The 22,213-nt window shown below is 45.6% G+C and overlaps 8 protein-coding genes across 12 annotated transcripts; 3 read left to right on the forward strand and 5 right to left on the reverse strand.

Moving 5' to 3' along the window:
* Positions 1-148: 148 nt before the first annotated feature.
* On the reverse strand, positions 149-5,706 carry H257_15959. 2 transcript variants are annotated; one of them, XM_009844263.1, is made up of 7 exons: positions 5,204-5,706; positions 4,918-5,127; positions 3,967-4,191; positions 3,016-3,441; positions 2,018-2,162; positions 1,556-1,901; positions 149-937 (listed from the first exon to the last, which is right to left on the reverse strand). In XM_009844263.1, the coding sequence occupies exons 1-7, from the start codon at positions 5,584-5,586 to the stop codon at positions 180-182; spliced, it is 2,493 nt and encodes an 830-aa protein (XP_009842565.1). In that variant the 5' UTR covers positions 5,587-5,706; the 3' UTR covers positions 149-179. The 2 variants fall into 2 exon arrangements, with proteins under 2 accessions (XP_009842565.1, XP_009842566.1); XM_009844264.1 differs by having other exon boundaries at positions 4,918-5,151.
* Positions 5,707-5,976: 270 nt separating this feature from the next.
* On the reverse strand, positions 5,977-6,906 carry H257_15960. Of its 2 annotated transcripts, XM_009844265.1 has the most exons (4): positions 6,721-6,906; positions 6,547-6,673; positions 6,333-6,490; positions 5,977-6,260 (listed from the first exon to the last, which is right to left on the reverse strand). In XM_009844265.1, the coding sequence occupies exons 1-4, from the start codon at positions 6,880-6,882 to the stop codon at positions 6,159-6,161; spliced, it is 549 nt and encodes a 182-aa protein (XP_009842567.1). In that variant the 5' UTR covers positions 6,883-6,906; the 3' UTR covers positions 5,977-6,158. The 2 variants fall into 2 exon arrangements, with proteins under 2 accessions (XP_009842567.1, XP_009842568.1); XM_009844266.1 differs by having other exon boundaries at positions 5,977-6,490.
* A 177-nt stretch (positions 6,907-7,083) lies between these two features.
* Positions 7,084-12,714, forward strand: H257_15961 (hypothetical protein). Of its 3 annotated transcripts, none has more exons than XM_009844268.1 (10): positions 7,084-7,389; positions 7,437-7,623; positions 7,685-7,788; positions 8,336-8,476; positions 8,852-9,018; positions 9,619-9,864; positions 10,627-10,919; positions 11,480-11,631; positions 11,685-11,798; positions 12,216-12,714. In XM_009844268.1, the coding sequence occupies exons 1-10, from the start codon at positions 7,102-7,104 to the stop codon at positions 12,300-12,302; spliced, it is 1,779 nt and encodes a 592-aa protein (XP_009842570.1). In that variant the 5' UTR covers positions 7,084-7,101; the 3' UTR covers positions 12,303-12,714. The 3 variants fall into 3 exon arrangements, with proteins under 3 accessions (XP_009842570.1, XP_009842571.1, XP_009842569.1); XM_009844269.1 differs by having other exon boundaries at positions 12,333-12,714; XM_009844267.1 differs by having other exon boundaries at positions 12,336-12,550.
* H257_15962 (hypothetical protein) lies at positions 12,275-12,962 on the reverse strand. Its single transcript, XM_009844270.1, has 2 exons — positions 12,900-12,962; positions 12,275-12,830 (listed from the first exon to the last, which is right to left on the reverse strand). The coding sequence occupies exons 1-2, from the start codon at positions 12,924-12,926 to the stop codon at positions 12,513-12,515; spliced, it is 345 nt and encodes a 114-aa protein (XP_009842572.1). The 5' UTR covers positions 12,927-12,962; the 3' UTR covers positions 12,275-12,512.
* A 215-nt stretch (positions 12,963-13,177) lies between these two features.
* Positions 13,178-15,272, forward strand: H257_15963 (hypothetical protein). The gene is made up of 8 exons (XM_009844271.1): positions 13,178-13,277; positions 13,352-13,776; positions 13,839-14,148; positions 14,205-14,267; positions 14,348-14,456; positions 14,508-14,773; positions 14,824-15,078; positions 15,145-15,272. The coding sequence occupies exons 1-8, from the start codon at positions 13,209-13,211 to the stop codon at positions 15,157-15,159; spliced, it is 1,512 nt and encodes a 503-aa protein (XP_009842573.1). The 5' UTR covers positions 13,178-13,208; the 3' UTR covers positions 15,160-15,272.
* On the reverse strand, positions 15,221-15,992 carry H257_15964 (hypothetical protein; the record flags this gene model as incomplete). The annotated part of the gene is made up of 3 exons (XM_009844272.1): positions 15,221-15,468; positions 15,523-15,686; positions 15,741-15,992. The coding sequence occupies 3 exons, from the start codon at positions 15,990-15,992 to the stop codon at positions 15,282-15,284; spliced, it is 603 nt and encodes a 200-aa protein (XP_009842574.1). The 3' UTR covers positions 15,221-15,281.
* A 749-nt stretch (positions 15,993-16,741) lies between these two features.
* On the reverse strand, positions 16,742-19,179 carry H257_15965 (hypothetical protein; the record flags this gene model as incomplete). Its single annotated transcript, XM_009844273.1, has 6 exons — positions 16,742-16,945; positions 17,011-17,274; positions 17,372-17,485; positions 18,178-18,232; positions 18,281-18,699; positions 18,740-19,179. 6 exons carry the CDS (start codon positions 19,177-19,179, stop codon positions 16,834-16,836), a joined length of 1,404 nt encoding a protein of 467 aa, XP_009842575.1. The 3' UTR covers positions 16,742-16,833.
* A 456-nt stretch (positions 19,180-19,635) lies between these two features.
* On the forward strand, positions 19,636-21,583 carry H257_15966 (hypothetical protein; the record flags this gene model as incomplete). The annotated part of the gene is made up of 3 exons (XM_009844274.1): positions 19,636-20,178; positions 20,927-21,061; positions 21,113-21,583. Coding segments are annotated over 3 exons (1,064 nt in total), but the record flags the coding sequence as incomplete, so codon positions are not given.
* Positions 21,584-22,213: the final 630 nt, after the last annotated feature.

Consider the following 22,213-nt stretch of genomic DNA (forward strand, 5'->3'; position numbering starts at 1 on the left):
TCACTAAAATTAAACTCGATATCATCCGTCGTTAACGTTGATTGCATCGACTAACCCAACCCCGTTGTTGTCAGCTTTCATGGGTTTTATTGTTTGCATTACATGTAACTGGCACTTGACACCACTGCCAGTGTACACCATTCATTCAGCCCATTCAAAAGTACTGACGCTTTACTCGTTTATACATGGCTATCGCTGCTACGTTCGAGCATCGCCAGCCCTTGGGGGGTTTGCATAGACGCATACTCTTCTTCGTTTCGCCTCGCCTCATTCGTCGGCCCATCCTCTCCCATCCTGTGGCATGTCGTCTCCTGCTCTATCGCATACTCCCCCCCCCCTGGTCGTTGTCGTCGTGATGATATGCCAGTATCTTCTGGACGCTTGAGCATCGGGAACAAGTTCAAACTCGAGCGGGGGGTCACCGGGTCCACACTCAAAAACGTGTCAAAGTGCCCCGTGTCGTACGTCGAGTCGGATGCAAACGACGATACCTCGTCTACTTCATCGTCCCCATTGTCCATCATACTCGGCCGAGGACGATGCCGCTTGGGGGGGACCTCGTGCAGGTCGTGAATCAGGTCCCGCACCACTCGCTTCTGAAACCTGTCGGCGTACTCGTGCGGAGCCACGACGCTGATCCCGAGCCGGTCCTGGCCACACAAATACACGCGCACAAAATGCTCCAATCTCTTGCGAACGTTCCACTGCTGCAGAATGTCAATCAAACCCACAAAGTACACCCCCGGACCGTATACTTGCTCTACGCCCATGCCGCCGTGGTGAAACGATGTCGCATATAATGGAGACTCGTCCGAGTCAAACGATGTCGCATATCGTGGAGACTCGTCCAACGCTGTGTGGGTGGTCGTGTTGGTTGCCATGGCGTCTAGCACACACGCCCCCAGTGTGTCGGACGGGCCGTCGACTGGCCTCGTGTCTACGAAAATGCGTTTTTGATGCGGTGAGGAGGGGCAAATATGTAGCTATATATATATATATATATATATATATATATATATATATATATATATATATATATATATATATATATATATATATATATATATATATATATGGATACGAATGCATAGATATATATGAGCTGGTCAAATGTGTAGATATATATATATATATATATGGATGCACTTGGAGCAGTTGAAATGCATATAACATTTTGAAACTGCGTGGTGGATGCAATTCCGAGTTGTTCATAACATATACTAGTATATATATATATATATATATATATGAATATATCTTGTGGATGCAATACCCAGTGGTTCATAACGTATATATATATGAAGGTATCATCTGGCGGATGCAAATCCGAGTGGCTCAGATATATATATATATAGTAGTGGTTCAAATACATACACACGTGTGCATATGTATCTAGGTCGATGCAATTACAAATATGGTTTACACTCATATATATATATATATATGGCACACAACGGATAAAGCCAAACTCGGTTCCATACATCAATAAAACCCCAACAAGCCAGGTAGGTAGGTATGTATTACGAACCCCAATATAATATTTCGGGTATTTTACCTGGTTGTGACGGGGTCGAGTGTTTTCTACCCCCCACGTGAAATGTACGGTGGTGGATACCCACGAGCAGTGAGTAATCGATGCAGTTAATTTGGCTAAGGAACGTCGAGTCCGTGTGCAGTTGCTTGGCCACTTGCGCCGCAACGGGGCGGGGCAGTTTGACGTGGTGGTTCCAGTTCAAATCCTTGCCCACGTTGTCATACTGGTGCCGCAGCGTGCCGTTATTGCTGCGCACGTCGCACAGTTGGTCATGGGAGCCCCCGATTATGTACTCGTTGCCGCAGAACTTGCACATGGCGGCCGTTCCGCGCGTTTTGCGGCCTTCAAGTCGGCCCACCCACGACCCCTACCAGTCCATATATGTGAGTTAAATCATAGAGGGGGGTCTATAATATACGGGGGACGGGGGGGGGGTCTATGATCTCGTGGATGTATGTACTAGATGGATCGTCATATATCTACCTTGAGATCGAATCGTTCGTGGATGGGCAACCGTGTATCAAAGACACTTTGCATGACAATGAAAAACATGGTTTTGCCATACATAGTGAGCGCGTGGCAGCCGAAAAATCGAGTGACAAACGTGTCTGGATTGGCCGACATGAATCTATAAATCCATAGATATATATGTGAATAAATCAATATAATTGTTTCAAGAGTCCGAAAAAACAATATATTGGAATCATCTAGTGTCCAATCGATTCGAAACTCGAGCCAGCCCTGTGTACAGAAGAAGAATCGAATGGCCAAAGAGAATGAAGAACCGCCTAAGCCAATCAAAGTACGTAATTTAGTTGAGTTTCTGCCAATCCAAACGTTGTTTGACCCCTCCGCTTATTGGGCAAAACCACATACTATATACTCATCGTTGTATTGTATAGTTTGTTCGAGCTGAAATGAGAGATCCATTGGATTCGAATGCTCATTCTCGTGAATTCACTCGCAAGTTAAAATTTGGGTGAAATGCACTAATATCTATTTACGCCAGATAATTACTAGTCTCGAGCTTCGCAATATTCGTCTAGGTTACACAGAAGGAACTACTAGTATATATGAATGGACGCAAAGAATGATATATATATATATATATTGAAACAACCGACCCATACGTTAATAAACGTTGTCCATTCAACTCGTTCGAAAGTAAGTGTATATCATTCATTTTCTTTGTAATTTTTATGGTTTGATTTGTTACGAATCAAACAAAGATCCTTCTTCCAAACGATATATTCAAATATATATATATATTATCCTTTGGAAAAAGAACAAAAAAACAGCCCCAGCTAACCACCACAACACACCGGCGGACGCGATATATATATCGTAATTCAATACTAACCTTGGTTTTATGTATAAAATATAATATATATATATATAGATTTCGAATCTGAAAATACCCAAAACCCCAACACACATCCACTATTCGAATGCAATTAATATGATAAACCAGTCGATCGTACGTGACGTATTTGGGCAAAATCTGCAGCAAAAACTTGAGCTCTTCATGTGTGAGGGTCTTGACGACATATTTTCGGTCCTGGGTAAAGTAAAAGAAGGCGCCGCTTTTGCCTTCACTCACGCGCTCCTTGGTCGTTTGCTGGAGCGAATCTCGGTAGCTGGCATTCGAAATGTTGGCGCAGCTGCGGAGGAAGCGGAATATGTGCGGCGCGTAGTCATAAAAGACCACTGTAGCTGCAGACGAAGAGCAACTCAGCGGAATCTCCTCGATCTGCGTGTACTTGATATGGCGGTCTGTGCTGTGACCGTGGATAGCTTCCATCTCGGCGCGCTCAATCGATTCGCAAATGCCCTTGGTTGTGTTGGTTAGAATTTCCAATCGCAAAGCCCAGTTGATACTTGTGTCGTGGGGTGGCAAATCCACGTGCCTAAGATGTATATATATTTCAGATTTGGAACGAAAAAGATAATACAAAAGAAATATAACGAGTAGATGAAGTGGTAGTTTCTGGGATACATACTTGGCAAAGCAACGACGTGTCATACCGTAAACAACAAAGACACACGAGGCACACATACCAAGCTTATATCTCTGTACGAGAAATACTCTTCTCATATATATATGTATATATATCGTATTTATTTCTCAAGTTCATATATGTGTCACAGTACAAGACACTTCGGACTCATATATATATATATATCCAATTTTTTATTTCTCATGTTCATATAGCTGTGTACAACTAGTACAGTACAAGACCCTTCTCACTCATATACTCTTATACGTATATAAATATATACATATATATGTTACGTATAGCGACGATGACACTAACCAGTACCACGATATGAAACGAACCCCCCCCAATACAAATCACCACTCGTTTCTATCATGTATATATATCCCCAGAGATAAATATATAACCCAGTTTGCAGAGCACGATGAAACGTACCCAAACTCTCGTAGTTGGTGGATGATCTTGAGTATATTGGACGTTCGCGTCCAAATTAGCGAATTTACCATCCCTTTGGCCAATAGTACGCTCGACAGACACTTCCATAGAAGGCACTTGTGCGGAGATTCGTACGGAACGATCGTGTAGACGGCATATGTGACAAGTACGCCCGTCCAGTAAAACACAAAGCACCCGACGTAGTACTTGAGGTGCCGGTGGATGCTAATGGGCACACCGTGTCACATGGTATTATGGAATACGCATGATACCACAATCGATATACGACCAATCAAAACCCCGAACGCGAATCCAGTAGCCAATCAAATTATCCACTCACATTCGACCCATTCAACGACAAATTCGTGTGAGACTAAACTTAGGACGATTTTTATATCCAAAAGTCAGTGCAAAGAATCAATCGATCGATGATAGATTTGGCGAATCAACACAAAAGTTCAAATTTTATATATATTGTCCTTTGATATATATATATATATAGTCCAAAGTGCACCCATTCAGTTCTGTGACACTGTCGAAATCACAACCAAACAACGTAGGATGACATATTGGTATTGTGCTTGTAAACTGGAGCGAGACACGACCAAATAAATGTACAGCACACAAGAGAAGGATATATTTAGCCAATCATATTGCAGGAAACAACCATCAAACAACATCAATTAGTGTGTGACTTCAATTAGAGTGATACCTATCACCACAGGACCTTCAACTTTAGGTATACAAAGAATCGATTGCAATTCATGTCACTGTATCTCAACGATCGCGTCACGAGAACGGTATCGCAGATCACACGAATTGCCTCTACCAATGGACTAGTACGACATATATATATATATACTATGTACCCTGTCGCAGATATATTGTAATATCTCCCAACTAGGACGACATGCCGAAAACGCAGAAATATATACACAATCGTCGTTGTACCGATCTCGAGTTGTAAACGTGTCGGGCAGGCCCTTGAGCAGCGTATTCCACGTGCGCAGTATCGCATATAGTGACGTGGTGTAAATGAGCAAAATGTACAGCGCAAAGAAGAGGCCAGCGGGGGGGGACCGCGCTGAGCTCTTGTCCTTCAACGATGCCGTCGCGACATCCATCCAGCAAAACCCAAACAGCGCAAAGTGGTTGTCGCATCTGGAAATACCCGCAAATATCAAGCTACACAAAGAGCCATAGTATGACGTGGCAGAAGCCTCATAAGGGCTCGTACCTCCACACGCAGCCTGCGATGTGGTACCGATTCATTTGGCCCTTGGACGCGGTAAAGGGGTTCTTGAGTGCGAGCAACAAGTCGATCGCAAAGATGAGCATGTACGTTTCCTGGCCTGTGAGGAAGAAGTCGACTATGAACGGCACGTCGCGGCACGCAGCAGACGGCGTGGCGTGCGACTCGACAATGTACATGAACTGGTACACGGCGCCATACACGGACATGCCAAACATGATGCCGGCGGGATGCTGCCGCAGTGCTGGGACGTACATGTAGGTGACAATCACGTAGAGACAGCCGCAGAGGGAGAGCAAGGACACGGACAGGAGCAGCATCGCTTGGCCTTCCGTGACGGAGCACTCGATGGAGCTGGTGGTGCTCATGCCGCGACCAACGAGACTCGAGATGTGCAGCACACCAGACAAGAGGGAATATCGAGCCAGTAATCTCCGTCGCGGCGTGCTTTGAGTACACGTCGGAGGTTGGTTCCACGAATATGCTGCGGCGACGGTTACAATCACGAAACGAACTCTGGACGTATTAAAGAACCATTTAAGAACCGGATAGAGTAAAAGACAGGTTGCAGGATAAATGATTTAAAATGTTTCAAAGCGAATAATCAACACGATATAGACTACTGTATGTAGTATACTTTCATACCGAATTTAAAACACGTGGTGAATGGTTTTGAATGGTTTTTTAAATTCCCTATCGGTTGTTATAATGCCCAGACTCGGGTGTCTTTTAATGTGGACTGTTTTTTAAATTCCCTAGCGGGGATATTTAACGTTATTATAATACGTCGAATGTCTTTTAATGCAGAGATTACTTGCGCATTATTGTTCTGACGCCGCAACTACCCTTCTTCCACCAAGCACATGCATGACGTCAACCTCGTCGAAGCGCAGGACATGCAACACAGGAGATACAGATGATGATGGGTGAGGTCCGTCGATTATTTGCCCAAGTGTTCCCGCAGCAGAGCTTTCATGTCCTCGTCGTACTCGTCGGCGGCGCTCGGCGAAGCGACGGTCGGGCCGTGGTTTGGGTACTTGTCCTGTGTGGGGTAGAGAGGGCGACATGAATGAGCGAGGGAAGGACGATGGATGGCCACCAAGATTGTACGCACCTTGTAGCGGTTCAACATGGCATTATGCAGGTCTCGGAAAGACACCTTCTCGTTCTCGGGTTGTTTATATGTAAGGGGGTTGAGTTCCTTGGGAAACGGTCCAGATTGTGCTGCCGGCGCCGGCGCCTTCTTTGCTTTGCGGTTGCGCGTGCCGTCGCCTGGGAATAGCAAGCGTTAGGATTTCAAAAGTCCAGCGGCGTTCACTCATGTGTACCTTTGATCATCTCGTCCGTGTCGATTTCTTCGACTACATGTCCTTCGTCTTCATCGTCGGTTTCCTCATCGCCGTTGTCACCTTCGTCCTCGTCTACCATGAGTCCTGGACGCAGCACAGGTCGCTCCTACCCACACGGGTCAGTTGCAGCAGTCACAAGGTGTTCGTCCTTACCTTGGGCGCGGTGTCTTCCACGGCGGCAGCGCATCTTGTCGCCATCAAGTACAAGATGCCTAGTACCACCACATACCCCAGAAGGCGGCTGTAAAACTCCAAGATGGACGGAAGGATGAGCGGCGGGGCACCGCCGTCGACATTTTCGTCATGGTCGTCCATGTTGTTCCTTTCACACCGTTGCTTTTAACTGCTTTTGACATGCTTGTTTAATGAAAACGCGTTTTAAACATTTTCGAAATACATTTAAAATAAAATTACTCTGCACTTGCTAGATAGCAAACCTACTGTTACTGTAGTATTTAAACATTTAAAAACAACATATTTAAAATTATGGGCGTTTGAAACACTGTGCAGCAAAGCTGTCCAACAAACATCGCCATGTTCTTGGCACGGCGCCAACGTTGTGGCCTGTTGGCATTGCGGCGGCAGCCCGCGTTCGTCCAGCGATGGAAAAGCACCGGAGGAGGGTCCGTAGTTCCAGTGGAGATTCAGCTCACACCTGCGGAAGAGAAGTTGTTTGAGGTGTTGCAGTTTGTCCGCAAGAAGTATGCGCCGTCCGCGACGTTGCGGGTGGCGGGCGGGTGGGTGCGGGACAAGGTGCTTGGGATTCCCAGCGACGACATCGACATTGCGCTGGACACCATGACCGGCGAGGCGTTCGTCAAGGTAGACGACGCCGCCTCCCTACATGATCATCTCACCAATGTCATTAGAAAATCGTTGCGTTTCAAAAGGCATGTGGGGTGCCCATCAAGGGGTTTTACATCGTCAAGAAGAACGCCGAGCAATCCAAGCACCTCGAGTGCGCCGCGATTAAACTGCTCGGTCACGAGCTGGACTTTGTGCACTTGCGCAGCGAAAGTTACAGCGACCCGACGTCGCGCATCCCGACCTTGTCGGGTACGTGGATGAGGTTTCTGCATAGAATCGAATATGATGCTGATGTAAGTTCTTCCATTAGACGTCCTCGCCACGCCCAAGGAAGACGCCATGCGTCGCGACATCACGATCAACGCGCTCTTCTACAACCTCAACACCAAGACCGTCGAAGATTTCACTGGTCAGGTCCGTGAGTATATTTATTTTTTCTTGGGCACTCCAGTATAAATCTATCACTCATATATATCATGATATATATATATATATACAACGTATATTCGAATTTGAATGCATGAGGCGTACACTATATATCGCCAATTGAATACAGTTGCGCGTGTTCTAGTCACGTTTGGTTTATTGCCGTGTTTATAAAAATAAAGTGGATTAGACCATTTGTAAAGAAAAATAATATCTCCTTGATTTACAATAAACCATATGTGAATATATAAAATATGGATGATATAATTCGTTGATCATTTATTTATTTATTATTTTTCCATGATCATTTATTATTGTTCCATGAGTTCCTATTATTCTTGTTTCAAACTAGGTGAGTAGTGTATCGTAGGATTGCGATGTTCCCTATATACTAGTATGTGTTGTTGATGGCAGTGTTTCGATAATGGCGGGGTTGTATGGCACTACTTAGTGACAAGTGTATGACTGGCTACTACTAGTAGTACATACTAGTAGTAGGTTTCGGGGGTTATGGCACTAATTAGTGACATGGTAGGGCCTGTCAGACCTCCATCGCCAAGTGATTCGCACGCCGCTGGCTCCGACGGACACTTTCTTGGACGACCCCCTTCGTGTGCTTCGCGCCATTCGATTTGCCAGCCATTACGACTTTAAGCTCCATCCGTCATTGGTTCAAGTATGTGTTTTGCGTAGATATATATATACTATTACTCTTTCGTCTATACGTTGGATCCATATATATATATATATTGTTGTGTTTATTCGAAACTGGAGCGACATGGAGAATGAATCAACACAACTAAAATAAATAAACAGAAGAATCATATCGGCAGAAATAATATTTTGAGCTAATCAGGAAACAACCATCAGCATCAACGTCAAATTAGTGTGTGATACTTCAATTAGTGTGATATACCAATCACCACAGACGACACGTTTTTTACGTACAAAATTCAGCAATACAAAGAAAATCGATATCGATCAATTAGCATTTTTCGGTAAATGGATAATATATATTTATATATAACAGTCGTCGACACTTGTCATTTAGGCCATGCAGTCATCCCAAGTCCAGGGAGCGCTGACGCAAAAAATAACGCGGGAGCGGGTGGGTATTGAGCTTCGCAAGATGTTAAGCGGCGCCAACCCGAGCCTCGCCTTGCACTGGATGTGCCAAGCTAAGCTCTTGCCTATCGTGTTTCCAACCTTCTTTCATCGGTACTTTTGCTAGATGTATTACTGTGCATTGCATTCAGATTTAGACGACTTGCTGTACCAATTCTTAGCCTTCGAATCCAGTTGGCCGCCTAATTTAAGCTTGAACAAAAACTGTACTATACAAATATTACTGTATTTTTGTGGTTTTGCGGACCCTCCAAAGATTGGATTGGCAGAAATTCAACAGAATTACGTGATTGGATTAGGCGGTTCTTGAATCCATTCTTTTTAAAATGACACTATATGTCAACTATATGCGGTGGGATTGCTACTATGTAATATGACAAAAATGAATATTCAAGGGCAGTGTCTATGGTGCTATTTGGGAATCCTACAGACTACTATAGTAAGTAGTATGTGGTTGTATTATCAAACAACCATATTTTATTGTTTATAAATTCATAAGTACTCGAAAAGCCTACGATTAAAATATTATTAAATATATTATTATTATTTTCAAGGTTTCTTGATGATTTCTTGGAAAGAATCGAGTTTTGGCATTCGAGTCGCAAACGAGTTTGTACTACCTCGACAAAATGATGTTTGCCATGGCCTTGAAATATATATATATATATATATTAATTTCCAAAATGATACTAGACCTGAGGCCACGGTTGTTGACGGCCTGTCAACGATACAATTCGTTCAGGCAGTGGTAGCCAAGACACAAGAGGTTAAAATTGGCGTCAAGGACCAATTTGATCACCGACTTATGCTCGCGAGTGCGCTCGTTCCTTTTGATCAGAGGGTACAGAACAACAGCGAAAACCAAACAGTGAAAATGGACGCCACCTCGATTCAAAGGATGTTGCAGTGCCTGGTACATGTCGTATTCCCCCTGGTCTCGTACGTACCGATCATGTTGGCAGAAATGCTCTATATATGTCGTAATAACGATTGATAGTTTTTTGTGGGTTTTCATGTGCATATATATATATATATATATAATACATGTACGAACAAAATGGAAGAACGGATGACTTGGAAAGACATATACTACAAGTACTAACTACATATGTAGTACTAGTAGGATGACATAGTTATTTTTATACTGTACTATTAATAGTATAAAAATAGGAAGGACTGGTCGTTAATATTTCATATATTATTCTTTTTGAACGATATGTATCTATCTATCTGTATATCGTTTGATTCGTTCCATGTGGACTTGACATTATGAAACGCCCTGGTCGATATGTAAATTGCAATTTTCTGTATGTGTTCGTGTGGGGTCTGGATTATACTAAATCGAATTTTTCAACGAGTAGTGTTTTCCAAGGATATACATGTATATATTTTATTACTTGTGTTTAAGGGCCTACTTGTATATTTCTTTTTTCTTTCGAGTTGAACTCGATGTTGTCCAATGGGATACTAACTACTCTATCAACAAACAAGAATTGTCACATAAGGACGTGTGAAAAACTCTAAATTGTCACGAATGTACGATTCTGATTGGTGGTGCAAATCGTACATCATTTTGATTCAGGCTACATTTGTAGACTAGTTTGAAACTGAAAATACTAAATATTCGATAATACCGTTCAAAAAAAAATATATATATATATATATTGTGTCGACCTAATTGAGACAACGGTTCTATTATAGTCAAACAACGATCCATCGAGATACATCCAGTCCCAATATCAACGGCGTACGAGTGGCGGAGAAACTTGTAGTCGACGACAAGGCGTTGGTGCACAGTGCATTGGCATTTCTAAGCAACTCCAAGCTCCTGGACAAGCAGCACCACAACTCCAAACAGCGCACAGATGCCATAAAACACGATCTCAAGTGGTCCAATGCCGACGCGAGCCACGCGTCTGATGTGATGGACGGCTGTCGGCGGTTCCATCAGCTGGGGTATATTTCCCAGCAACTCGACAAACAATCGCAGCAACGTGAGCAATGCCAGCATATGGTTTATTTTCGCTCTCTTGTGATAATCATGTTGTTCTATTGTACAAATTTCGAGAGAAATTTCATTGTGTTGTGGTTTCTCGTTGGAATTTAAATCGATTTGATTGGCTACCTCAGATGAGCTCAAAATTATGAGCCAATCAAAACCCATTTCTCAATGAAATTCAACCAATCAGATCGACTGTGGATCGGTTTGGTCGGCGCAACGATATTCGATTGCACCCCAAATTTGTGTAACAATATGTATTGTCTATCTTTTACCCAAAATGCCGACTACTTTTATGCTGAATCACATAAATCGATGGACTGACAGTTTCTATGTAAAATAAGGCTATCCTGTGGTGATTGATTGGTATATCACACTAATTGAAGTATCACACACGAATTTGATGTTGTTGATGGTGGTTTCCTGCAATCTGATTGGCTCAATGTTACTTCTGCCGATGATGCTTGTGTACATTATATTTAGTTAATGTCGATTCATTCATTCTCCATATCGCATCTCCAGTTTAGAATATAAACACAACAACATACCTTGTAGCGCATAATACCCCCGATGACTTCAACATGGTGGTGCATCTGTGCCTATGGTATCGCTTACATGCCAGTACCAACGATTTGCTGGGCCATATCTTGCCAATTGTATGGCATGATGGTCAAGAGGGAAGTTTACAGCACAACGATGAGTCCAGCGTACGTTGACTGACGTACGTGGCGTTGTGTGATTGGTCGAGTTGCTGTGATAGTTGCTCAACGTCAAGAGTGTTCGTGAGGTGCTGGAGGCCGCCAAATCATTGGCCAGCCAACCCAAGAACCAGCGCACGCGATTTCCCGCCCCGGAACTGCAGTCGTATATACGGGTACGGTAAAGTTCGTGTTTTATCCATGTGTATTTCGGTTGTGTATATATTAATAGTATGATATTGATATTTCGTGTCCTGTGCTATTTAATTTATTTTATTATTTACCTTGGAGTATTTTTTATTTAAATTTAATATATAAAGTGACAAAAATTCAAAACATATTTGAGGTATACTATACAAAGATGGTATAGGGTTACTTGTGTTTGTTGTATTTGTAGTATTGTGTGTTCCACTCAAAATTTCCTCTGGCGATTGGTTAAATCAACCGCCGAACAATCGCGGGACCTTCGAAATTGCATATAAAACTAAGTTTAAGAGGTATCATTGTGACTGCAATGCATGAATCAATCTTTTTAGCCAATCATATTGCGACCTTCATTCTTTGCAGCTAATCACACTCCTTTGCTCGATTAGTTGGCGATCATTTCATCAATTTGGCTGAAAAGCACAATATTTGACGAAATCAAATGTATCGATGACATATATTATTCGTACAAATAATAATTCCTGGTGCTAATTGTGTATTGGCAGAAGAAATCCTCGACGTGGCAGTTGTCGGACGTCCTCCATGTCGTGGCAGTGTGGGAATGGCTACATCCAACGGCATCGATGGAAGACGAGCGCGAGTTTGTGGGAAACGTGCTGGCGCTCATCGTGAACGATGGCGCGTCCAAGAAGCCCACGAAGGCAAACAAGTAGATGATGATCATACTAAGGACGCAATGAAAGTTCCGTTAAGGTGTCCGCGACGTGTCGACGTAGATGTGTTCCTTGTCCACAAGGACTTCGCATACAATGTCGGTCATGGCTAATGCGTCGCCTTTGGCATTTCGAATCGCCACAGGTCGTCCTGCATGTCCATGTTGTCAAGGGCATGCATTGCATGGAAGGTGGAGGGGTTGTACCAAATTGCATCCACCCTTGCTCGTTGGACGCGTCGTACCGCGCGATCGCGACATGTCCGAGCCATTGCAGGCGTTGGCTACCCGAGCCGCAGCACACCGCCACGATCTTGTCGTGGACGTGGACCTAACGTTATGCCATCAATATGGCAGCGGGTACAAGCTCCTTCATGGAGGGAGAAGGGTGGCTACCCACCATGATCGTCATGTTGGGTGCGCTCATATACCCGAGATGAAGATTCAAATCAACGGTTTCGCGTTTTGACGAAATTTTATTTAAAAAAATGACTAAAAATTCGAACCGTTTTTCGTTCCTTTTATGAGAGTGGGTCACTTCGTGTATGAGAGTCAGCCTGTATTTGAACCAATCCCAGCGCTCCAATGAATCCTTTTCCACCAATCATCGTCCTTCTTTGCCCGCGACTTTTGACTTGAGAATTGTATGTTCCCGCCTCTCACTCGCGCTTTTACCCCTCCATTTTCAGATTGCACCTGTCCAGTCAAGATGGCGTCGAAACGTGAGAGCTTCTCGCCTATGAAGTCAAAGCGCCTGGATGAAAAGACGACCTTACAGGTATGTGTCCGCCCCCCGCTGCATGCCGCGGTCGCGGTGCTGACGAGGATATCGTGTGGATGTCTTGGATGTAGGAATTGAACAATCGCCTCGAGATGTACGTTCTCCGCGTGAAGGAAGTACAAGATTCGCGCGACGTGGCCGAGAAAGAGCTGGACACGATCCGCGATCGCATGCAAATGGATTTGAGTATGACCAAGACGCGCTTGAGCAAGGAGTTGGAAGACACGCGCAAGCTGCTCGAGTTTGAAATCGACCAGAAGACTCGCCTCCAAGTCTTGGAGCAAGAACAGCACACGGAATTGGTGAAATTGCGCACCCAAGTGAAAGAATTTGGCGACATTCGCGTCGAACTGGATGCAGTGCAAGGGGAACTGGCGAAGGAAAAGGAAAGCTCCAAGGCGGCCAAGGAAGCGCTGGCCCTGCAGACCACGTCGTTGCAAAGCGCCCGTCGAAAGTTGAAGGACTTGGACAAGGAAAACCGCAAGCTCGCGTCAAGGTAAAGAAAAGATCATGTCTTCCGAAAGGACAACATCCACGTGAGACTCAAATCGTGTGTAGTTTGAGCGACACGACCAACGAATTGGAGCAACTCAAGCAAAAGACGTCGGAATTCTCGTTGACCCGCGACACGGAAATCACGCTTGTGCGCAAGGAGATGAACGCCAAGCATTTGGAAGCGTTGGCGGCGTGGCGCCGCGAGTCGGAAGACCGACTCCACAATATCGAAGCCGAAGTCCGCTCGCATTTTGAAGGCCAGATCGAAGGGCTGCGATCGCAAGTCGAAGAAGCCAACTTGGAATTGGATTCGCTCAAGATTGAATACGAACGCACGGCGAACGACTACGACGAAAGCTTGAAGATCCGACAGGTAACACACATATACCTTCGACATGATGTAATTTGTGGGTTTCTGTGCACATGTAGTCGCTTACGGATAAGCTGTCGACGATTGAAACCCAATACCGCAACGAGCGCAAGAAGTTCCAGGTACAGACGATATCCTCCATTGGATAACAAACCAACCAGGCACATCGATTTTGCTCACGTTTGTATGTGTGAATTCATAGGAAGACCGCAAGACGTACGAAATCAACATTGACAACGCCCGCCAAGCCCGTTTGGCCAAAGAAACAGAGTTCAACGACCTCATGGACATCAAGATTGCGTTGGATGCTGGTACATCCAACTCATTAAATCTTATATGTTTGATTCATGGTTTTGGTGTAGAAATTTCGGCATACCGTAGCATTCTGGATCGCGAAGAGACTCGAGTGGGTATTGATCATGCGAACCACAGCAAGAAGCGCAAGGCGAGCTTGACGCCGGTGAAGTCTACCTCGTCTCGCCAACACAAGCGACGAAAGAGCCATTCCACGGGCGCCGTGCGCATCACGTACTTGAACTTGGAGCAAGGTCGCATCACGTTGGAGAACACGGGCACGGTGGCGTTGCCTCTGGCAGGGTGGCAGGTCACGAGCAAGGCCACGAATGTCGTACGTTGATTCTCATTTGCATGTTTTGTATCATCTAAGCGATGCTGTAGGTGTTTGCGTTCCCGGAAGACTATGTAATCCAACCCAGTGGCCACGTATCTGTGATCTCTGGGCGCAACGCCGCCCCGACCGAAGAAGAAAAGGAATCGATGGATTTCTACGTGATAAAAAAAGCCATGTGGAACTCCCACGCGGACGTGGCGCAGCTGACCAACCCTGCTGGGGACGTCGTGAGCTCATATGCTGAAGGCATGACCGTGGACGATGATGATGTGGATGCGGCAGACACGCCGGTGAAGGAAGGGGTAAGGACGACACATCGTCTCTACAAATGTCTCTGTGTGGTGGTTGGTGGCTAAGTGTTGTTGTAGTGTGGCATCATGTAAGCAAGAGATGGACGTGATGCGTGTACCCTAGCGTAGCCATGGAAGGATACAGACAAGATATTGAAAAGCCTAGTGTATATTGTTGCATGAATATGAACACAACCATGCGTTGAGGCTTTGTGTTAACGTTTTGGAGGCGGGAGTAAATACTTGGTGAGTTGGATCATTTCAAACACGAACGACAGCACGAGCGTGATGAGCCACAGGTAAAAGTACCGCAAATTGTACTTGCCAATGCACTTGCCAGTCCACGGGCAATGGTGGTCGTATTCCAAGATGCACACTTGGCATTCGGAACAGTGCGTGGCTCTGCAGAATTAGGAGGGTTAGACGAAGGAAGGATCATATCATGCTGTGTAGTACCCAGTGGGGCGGAAGGAAGCGCAGTAGTCGCAGTAGCCGTCGGTGGGGAGTTGCAGCGTCGGAGTGTACGGCACGACACCAGGGTCCGTGCATGCGACCAATGCATACGAGACCAACGAACTCGAGATGACGACGAACCCCCCCATGGCTTCTGTCCACGACGCCTAGAACAACGTGATGGAGATATCGTCGTTATTTAACAGCGATGGGCTACATACGTCTGGATTCGTCAGGACGACAGACATGGTAAAGATAGCAAAGCCCGCGAAGATGACAAATGTCCCGACCATGAGCGGCCAATGCGGACCCACGGTGCACCACCGTGGACCAAACCCCCATACAGTCTGTCTGGTGCGCACGACGAGCGAAGTGCCGCGGTGAAAGGCCGGCTCGACCCAGCACACTCTCTCATTCTTGTTGGCATCGAGGAACGCCGCCGCTTCGTCGGCCTTCGGAGCGTCCGTTGTCATGGGTGAGTGAATGAATATGTCATGCGGAACAAAATTGATTGGCATGGCGAGGTGAGTATTTATAATGAATTCAAGATATACTTGGAGTTCTACTTACTATAGAATTACAAGACTTCGTCGTGAGAAACTATTCTGGTTCTATTTATATGCAACATATGCATGATATGTTTCACGTGGTCGTCGGTACAATAATGTCACCATGTCCATGTACATTCTTTATTCTGAGGTTCAATGTGAAATTCGAATTATATAGTCTACTTGTAACTTTATAATAGAATTGGAATGTCACTTGCATATATATTTAGCTTTCAGGATGAATTTTATGTACTGTTTGAAATTATTAATAATGCGACGACATAGAAGTTTGACCTCCTATAATAAATGTTTGTTTCAATATCGTGTTGTGGTGCGAAATCCAATTTTGATTTACGGTAAGTATCATGCCATAACGTTACTATACGTATAGTACTGTAGTATTGTCTTTTACCTAAATTTGGACTTGTGTGCTGAATCGCCAAATCTATCGATCTATTGTTTGTACTGCGTTTTGTACGAGTATGTAAAAAGATGTCGTGCGGTGATTGGAATATCAGACTATTTGAAGCCACACACTAATTCGACGTTGATTATGATTGTTTCCTGCAATCTGATTGGCTGATTCTTCTGACCATTTATTTGTTCACATATTCTCCATGTTAGAATTTAAACACGGAAACAACGAATGGCGTGCACATACTACAGTAGCATAAGGGGTGAACCCACAAGTACAGCACGACCATCGTAGTGTACTATTACCAGTACTTAGTAGTATTTACTAGTACTTACTAGTTATATAATTCGACTACGCGTACTGTTTGTTCCAGATCCACTTGTTGCCAGAGTACTTGATACCTTCCAGGACAGGGCAGCCTCCGTGTAAACTGTACGGGTCACCCCGTCCACTGGGCAGCATACTACAGCAAATAACCGCCATCAATACCCAAGTCATCTCGGGTAAGATAGATTTTTAGTTGGTTACCTGTAAAAGACAATCACTTTGCGCTTCTGAGGGGTCGAGAGAAGTCCTTTGGAGCAGTCGGTAAAGTCTGAGGGCTGGGGCGCGCCGCCCGCCCGCGGGAACACCGTGTGGCCGCCGCGGGGGACGTCCGACATGTACCAGAAGACGGTAATCATGCGATTCTTGAGCCCGTGGTGCAAACTTGCCACCATCGCCGGGTTTTTCGTCAGTTGGTCGATTGAAAAGTAGTCCAAATGTGCGTCGTACTTTTGGTTGAGTTGGTACCTACATATATATATATATATATACGTTGCGGAGACAGACGTCATATATATATATATGTGACATGGTATCCATTGTGGGACATGGCATGATGACATACCGCAACACTTGGACATCTTCTTGATGTGATACATCCACCTTGACCAAATCGGCCACGCGCTGGTCGATCCCTTCTAGCGTCGGGTGCCCCTTGGACGACAAAAAGTACGTGGTGCTACACATAGGCATAGGTGCCACGTCACCAAATATATATATATGTCGTCCATTCAGCCAAGATTTGGATTTATGGGCTGATTCGCCAAATGTATCGATCGATTGATTGTACGGACTTTTGTACATAAAAAAATTGACTAGTTTCACACAAATCAAAGTCACACACACGAGTTCAATGTGGAATGGGTCCAAGTGTGGCTTGATTGGCTCCTTGATTCGGGTTCTGGGCTTTGATTGGTTGATCGATTGTCTGTCGATTTAGTACTGCTCGATCGATTCAGCACCTCAACTCCAATTTCGAATCGACAATATATATATATATATATAATGAATTTGCTACAAATTTCCCAATTTTGAGCGATTCGTAAAACCGGTCGCAAATCTCACCGCGTCATTTCATTGGATTTCCCCAATCCACAGAAAGCGCGAACATAAACGTAAAATATAATATAGCCAATCAGTGACACTCATTTTCAAGATAGACCACCAATGGGAGCGATTCGTGATCGGTTTGGTCGGTGCGATTCCATTGCATCGAGTCTGGAAATTCACACCAAATCAATAATATATATATATATAGCGCACCCACGTATTTATTGTAGCCAATCATACTCGTTTACTTGATTAGTTGGTGACTTTATCAATCCCCCAATATAGGCACATATTTGACTGAAAAGCACAACACTACTGTACCTGGTGCGCCACTCGGTCGCGGGTTTGCCCACGTCGTCGTCGTTGTGCGTCACGCCTAGAATATGATATGTCAGAATGACACATTGATCACGTCATGCCATACCCGACGGCGCCAAATGGTCCATGGACAAGTCCAAGATAACGTCAATCTCGTCGTTTGTGAGAAACTCTGTCACAGCAAACACCAGCGGCGTCATTTCCAGCGTCTCGAGCACGACGTCCCCCAGTCCATGGAGATTAGGGATCACTCGTTTATGCCCGATGCGAATCCCTGGCCACACGAACTGCCCGCCTTCCATCACGTACGCAATCCCGCGGTACTTCGTGAGCGCGTCCATGCGCGTCCCCGTGGGCGTGAACAACCCCCACGGTTGCTTGTACTCGATCTCGTGTGGGGTGGATGGCGGCGCGATGTTGGCCGCCGATTCCACCGACTCGTTGAAGCTGGCCCACGAACTCGACGCCGTGAACGGCACGGCTGGTGTCGAAGCAAACCCGTCGCGGTAGACCCATCCCGTGATCCTACAACGGGTTGACGGAAGTAGCAAGGTGGACGACGTACTTGTCACTCGAAGCATCCAAACACAGCACATGAAACCCTTCGATGGGCTTGACCTCGGTCAAGTGACTTGCCGCGTGCTCGTTGCACCACGCCTCCGAGAAGGATTGCGTAGTCTGCGGCTCAGCGTCCTTGGAAGACTGGACGGATGATGACAACGAACGCACCAACGGAGCGACGTGGGCTTCATACAGCGGGGTCATATGCTCGTGAACGAGCGGCGCCACGTGTGCCGCGTACTGCGCCTCAGCCTGGCGGTACAGTGGCGCGACATGCTCCTTCACAAGAGGAGCTACATGCTGGACATACAGAGGGTGGCGCTGCACCTCCTCCACGTACACAATGGCTGCCAAGACAGCCAGAAGGGCCATCACGACGCTTGTACCCTTGCCCATGGCGACAATCCCAGAAAAATGCCGACGTGTCCAAAGTTGGCAAGTCATGACGACGAATAGTATGATGTCATGGTGATGTCCTATACCGCTTGTTGAATTCCTAGATAAAAACCACACGACGAAATAGAATACATATAAATATCAAGTATAATATATTGGCCAGGAGTATTTTACCATGATATCATGTGTTTCGTCGCGCAGTTGGCTATACTATTAATAGTATGTACTAGAGAGTATTTGGTAGTCTGCCTTCCCACGTTCGCTCCTCTTTGCTTGGGCTGCAGTAAAGTTACAAGCATGTAAACTACTCCAGTCGCAAGCATATCAACACGAGTATCGTCATGGATAGTAGGCTACCGGCAGAATTCCTCCATTGCAAATCGAAACAGACCTCCAATATATAAGGGTGGATAGACATTTGACATCCGTGCTATTATTGTATCGGGGCATGGTAACCGGAAATCCGGATGCAACGACGACGTCGTGGCGTGGTTACTCTTGCAACGATGCTGCGGCAACTGCTGGGGTTGCGCGTGCCTGTGATCCAAGCGCCAATGTATGGCGTGTCGACGCCAGCCCTTGTGGCCGAGGTGGCCAAGCATGGGGCGCTGGGGTCGTACGGCGCTGGTGTCCTTCCTCCTGCCGACGTGCGGAAGGACTTGACGGAGATTGTGCGGCTCGTCCCTGACAAGCGCTTTAACTTCAACGTGTTTGTCGAAACGTCGATGCCTTCGGCAGTTAATGACTCTGCTTCCAACTGGGACGCCTACGACAGACTGCTGCAGCCAGTGCGGGCGGCTTTGCACCTCGAGGGACCCACGGTGTCGCCCGAAGTTGGGTCTAGCACGGCGACTACTTCGTTCTTGGACGAGCACCTTGCGTTAGCGCAAGAGTTCCGGCCGTCGGTCGTTAGCTTTTGCTTTGGCGTACTGGATCGCGCGGTGATCCGCGACTTGCAAGCATTCTCGTTGGTCGTGGGCACCGCTACGTCCGTGGAAGAAGCTCAGGTGTTGGTCGACGCTGGTGTCGATGCCATCGTGACCCAAGGTAAAACGAAGTGACAGCTCCACAACAACACTCCAAACAGACCATCATTCCCGCTGCAGTTGTGGCCAAGTGTTTGTGCTATGATTGGATCCAACTACGCTTGTATACATGCCACACCAACCTGATTCATTTTGACGTAAATAATCATATATTGTCTTTCTTTTACCCCAATATTTGGACTTTTGTGCTGATTCTTTGCCAAATCTATCGATCGATTGTTTGTCCTGACTAATGTATGTAGAGATCGTACTGATTTTAGTCCCTCACTAATTCGCTGTTGAATTGGTCAAATAGTGGATTTGATTGGCTACTTGATTCGTGACCTGGGTTTTGATTGGTCGATATATCGATTGTCTGTCGATTTGGTGCTGCTCATTCGATTGAGCACCCAAACACTCCAATTTCGAATCGACAATACCAGTAGTTGATTATCCTATTGTGCTTTCGAGTGAAATTTCATTGTGTTGTGGTTTCTCGTTGGAATTTAAATCGATTTGATTGGCTACCTCAGATGCGCTCAAAATTATTAGCCAATCAAAACCTTCTAAACGAAATTCAACCAATCAGATCGATTGTGGATCGGTTTGGTCGGCGCGATTCGATTGCACCCCCGCCCCAAATTTGTATCAAATCGACAATACCCCTATTTATTTATTTTAATTTATAAAATCTAAAGTTATTTATTACACCATTGCAACAATACTTCAGATACACTGGTTTATTCTTTGTTTTGCATATACATTTGTAGGCAGCGAAGCGGGAGGACATCGCGGCAGTTTTCTTACGACGTCACATCCCATCGATGCGCTAATCGGTAGCATGGCGCTGATTCCTCAAATATGCGATGCCGTTGGTCGCAGTCGCGTGCCAGTGATAGCCGCCGGTAACGTCAATGCCTCCACATATATATGCGTTTTGGCTACTATGTCATTAGGTGGCATATCGGATGCTAGACATGTCCGGGCGGCGCTGGCATTGGGGGCCGACGCGGTGCAAGTCGGCACGGCCTTCGTGGGCACCCCCGAGTCTGGCGCCCCGGCCGTGTGGAAGGCAGCATTGGGGTCCCAAGCCAACAGCCAATCCACAACCGTGACGCGCGGCCTCACGGGGCGCCCCGCCCGAATGTTTCGGAATGCGCTCGTGGAGGTCCTCCAGCCGTACGAAGAGTTGGCCGCGTCGAGTCCCCGCCAGCGCCATCGCATGCGAGATATCTTTCAGCGAAAACAGGCCCAATACATGGCGCTCTTGGCCGGTCAAAGCCATCGAATGTGCGACGCACACACGACGGTGGAAGCGGTGCTTCGTCGCCTCGTCGAGTAGTCTACTAACGTTAGTTGAACCTTGTGGCATGTGCTAAGCTTACCAGCATGCACAAATACGAGTGCTAAATAATATATATGGTGGTATCGTTCGTGTCGTTGTAACTGTTCTTGTGTCGAAATATTTTTGTGATTAAGCGGCATTCGACCGTTGCTATCCACGATGTTTGAATTGCCCGTATTAGATAATGTCCTTTGACCGAAAATATTGGCTGACTTTGGTGCTGAATCGCCAAACCTATCGATCCATCGATCGATTGTTTGTACTGACATTCTGAAAGTTATATAAAAGTTGCCACCTGTGGTGTGACAGTATTGGTCACACTAATTGAAGTCACATACTAATTCGATGTTTCCTGCAATGTGATTGGGTCCTCACTACCTACTGCCGATGATTCGTCTGTACTTTTCTATTTGGATGTATTGCTTCATTCTTGCTCCAGTTTAGAGTAAACACACCACAATATTCCACGTGCATGTGTGTTGCCACCAAGTTAGTCGAACACGAATGTAGGGCATCGCATCATGATTATGTGTAGAAACAGGATCGAAATTTGTCATACAATAAGGCACGAGAGCTTCCGTGGTAACGTTACTGTTAAACGTGGCCGACTATTGATGTGCCGATTTTTATACTTTATACTTGAGTTATGTATTGAAAACGAAAGTTTCAACCTGTTTCAACAACATACGATTACCATTTTATAAAGGTTTAT

Source organism: Aphanomyces astaci (genome assembly GCF_000520075.1).
Source record: "Aphanomyces astaci strain APO3 unplaced genomic scaffold supercont1.77, whole genome shotgun sequence".
NCBI classification, from domain to species: domain Eukaryota; phylum Oomycota; class Saprolegniomycetes; order Saprolegniales; family Verrucalvaceae; genus Aphanomyces; species Aphanomyces astaci.

Bases quoted from the DNA above. Each gene is read 5' to 3' on its own strand.
- H257_15959 (XM_009844264.1), bottom strand. From the start codon at position 5,586: ATGAGCACCACCAGCTCCATCGAGTGCTCCGTCACGGAAGGCCAAGCG. The intron at 3,442-3,966 runs GTACGTTTCATC...TATACATCTTAG, and splicing joins CACCAACTACGAGAGTTTGG to GCACGTGGATTTGCCACCCC. The intron at 2,163-3,015 runs GTACGATCGACT...ATGGATTTATAG, and splicing joins ATTTTGCCCAAATACGTCAC to ATTCATGTCGGCCAATCCAG.
- H257_15960 (XM_009844266.1), bottom strand. From the start codon at position 6,882: ATGGACGACCATGACGAAAATGTCGACGGCGGTGCCCCGCCGCTCATC. The intron at 6,674-6,720 runs GTAAGGACGAAC...CCGTGTGGGTAG, and splicing joins TGGAAGACACCGCGCCCAAG to GAGCGACCTGTGCTGCGTCC. The intron at 6,491-6,546 runs GTACACATGAGT...TGCTATTCCCAG, and splicing joins CACGGACGAGATGATCAAAG to GCGACGGCACGCGCAACCGC.
- H257_15961 (XM_009844269.1), top strand. From the start codon at position 7,102: ATGTTCTTGGCACGGCGCCAACGTTGTGGCCTGTTGGCATTGCGGCGG. The intron at 9,019-9,618 runs GTACTTTTGCTA...AAATGATACTAG, and splicing joins TTTCCAACCTTCTTTCATCG to ACCTGAGGCCACGGTTGTTG. The intron at 10,920-11,479 runs GTGAGCAATGCC...CATACCTTGTAG, and splicing joins CGACAAACAATCGCAGCAAC to CGCATAATACCCCCGATGAC.
- H257_15962 (XM_009844270.1), bottom strand. From the start codon at position 12,926: ATGAGCGCACCCAACATGACGATCATG. The intron at 12,831-12,899 runs GTGGGTAGCCAC...GCATAACGTTAG, and splicing joins CACCCAACATGACGATCATG to GTCCACGTCCACGACAAGAT.
- H257_15963 (XM_009844271.1), top strand. From the start codon at position 13,209: ATGGCGTCGAAACGTGAGAGCTTCTCGCCTATGAAGTCAAAGCGCCTG. The intron at 13,278-13,351 runs GTATGTGTCCGC...TCTTGGATGTAG, and splicing joins ATGAAAAGACGACCTTACAG to GAATTGAACAATCGCCTCGA. The intron at 14,268-14,347 runs GTACAGACGATA...GTGAATTCATAG, and splicing joins ACGAGCGCAAGAAGTTCCAG to GAAGACCGCAAGACGTACGA.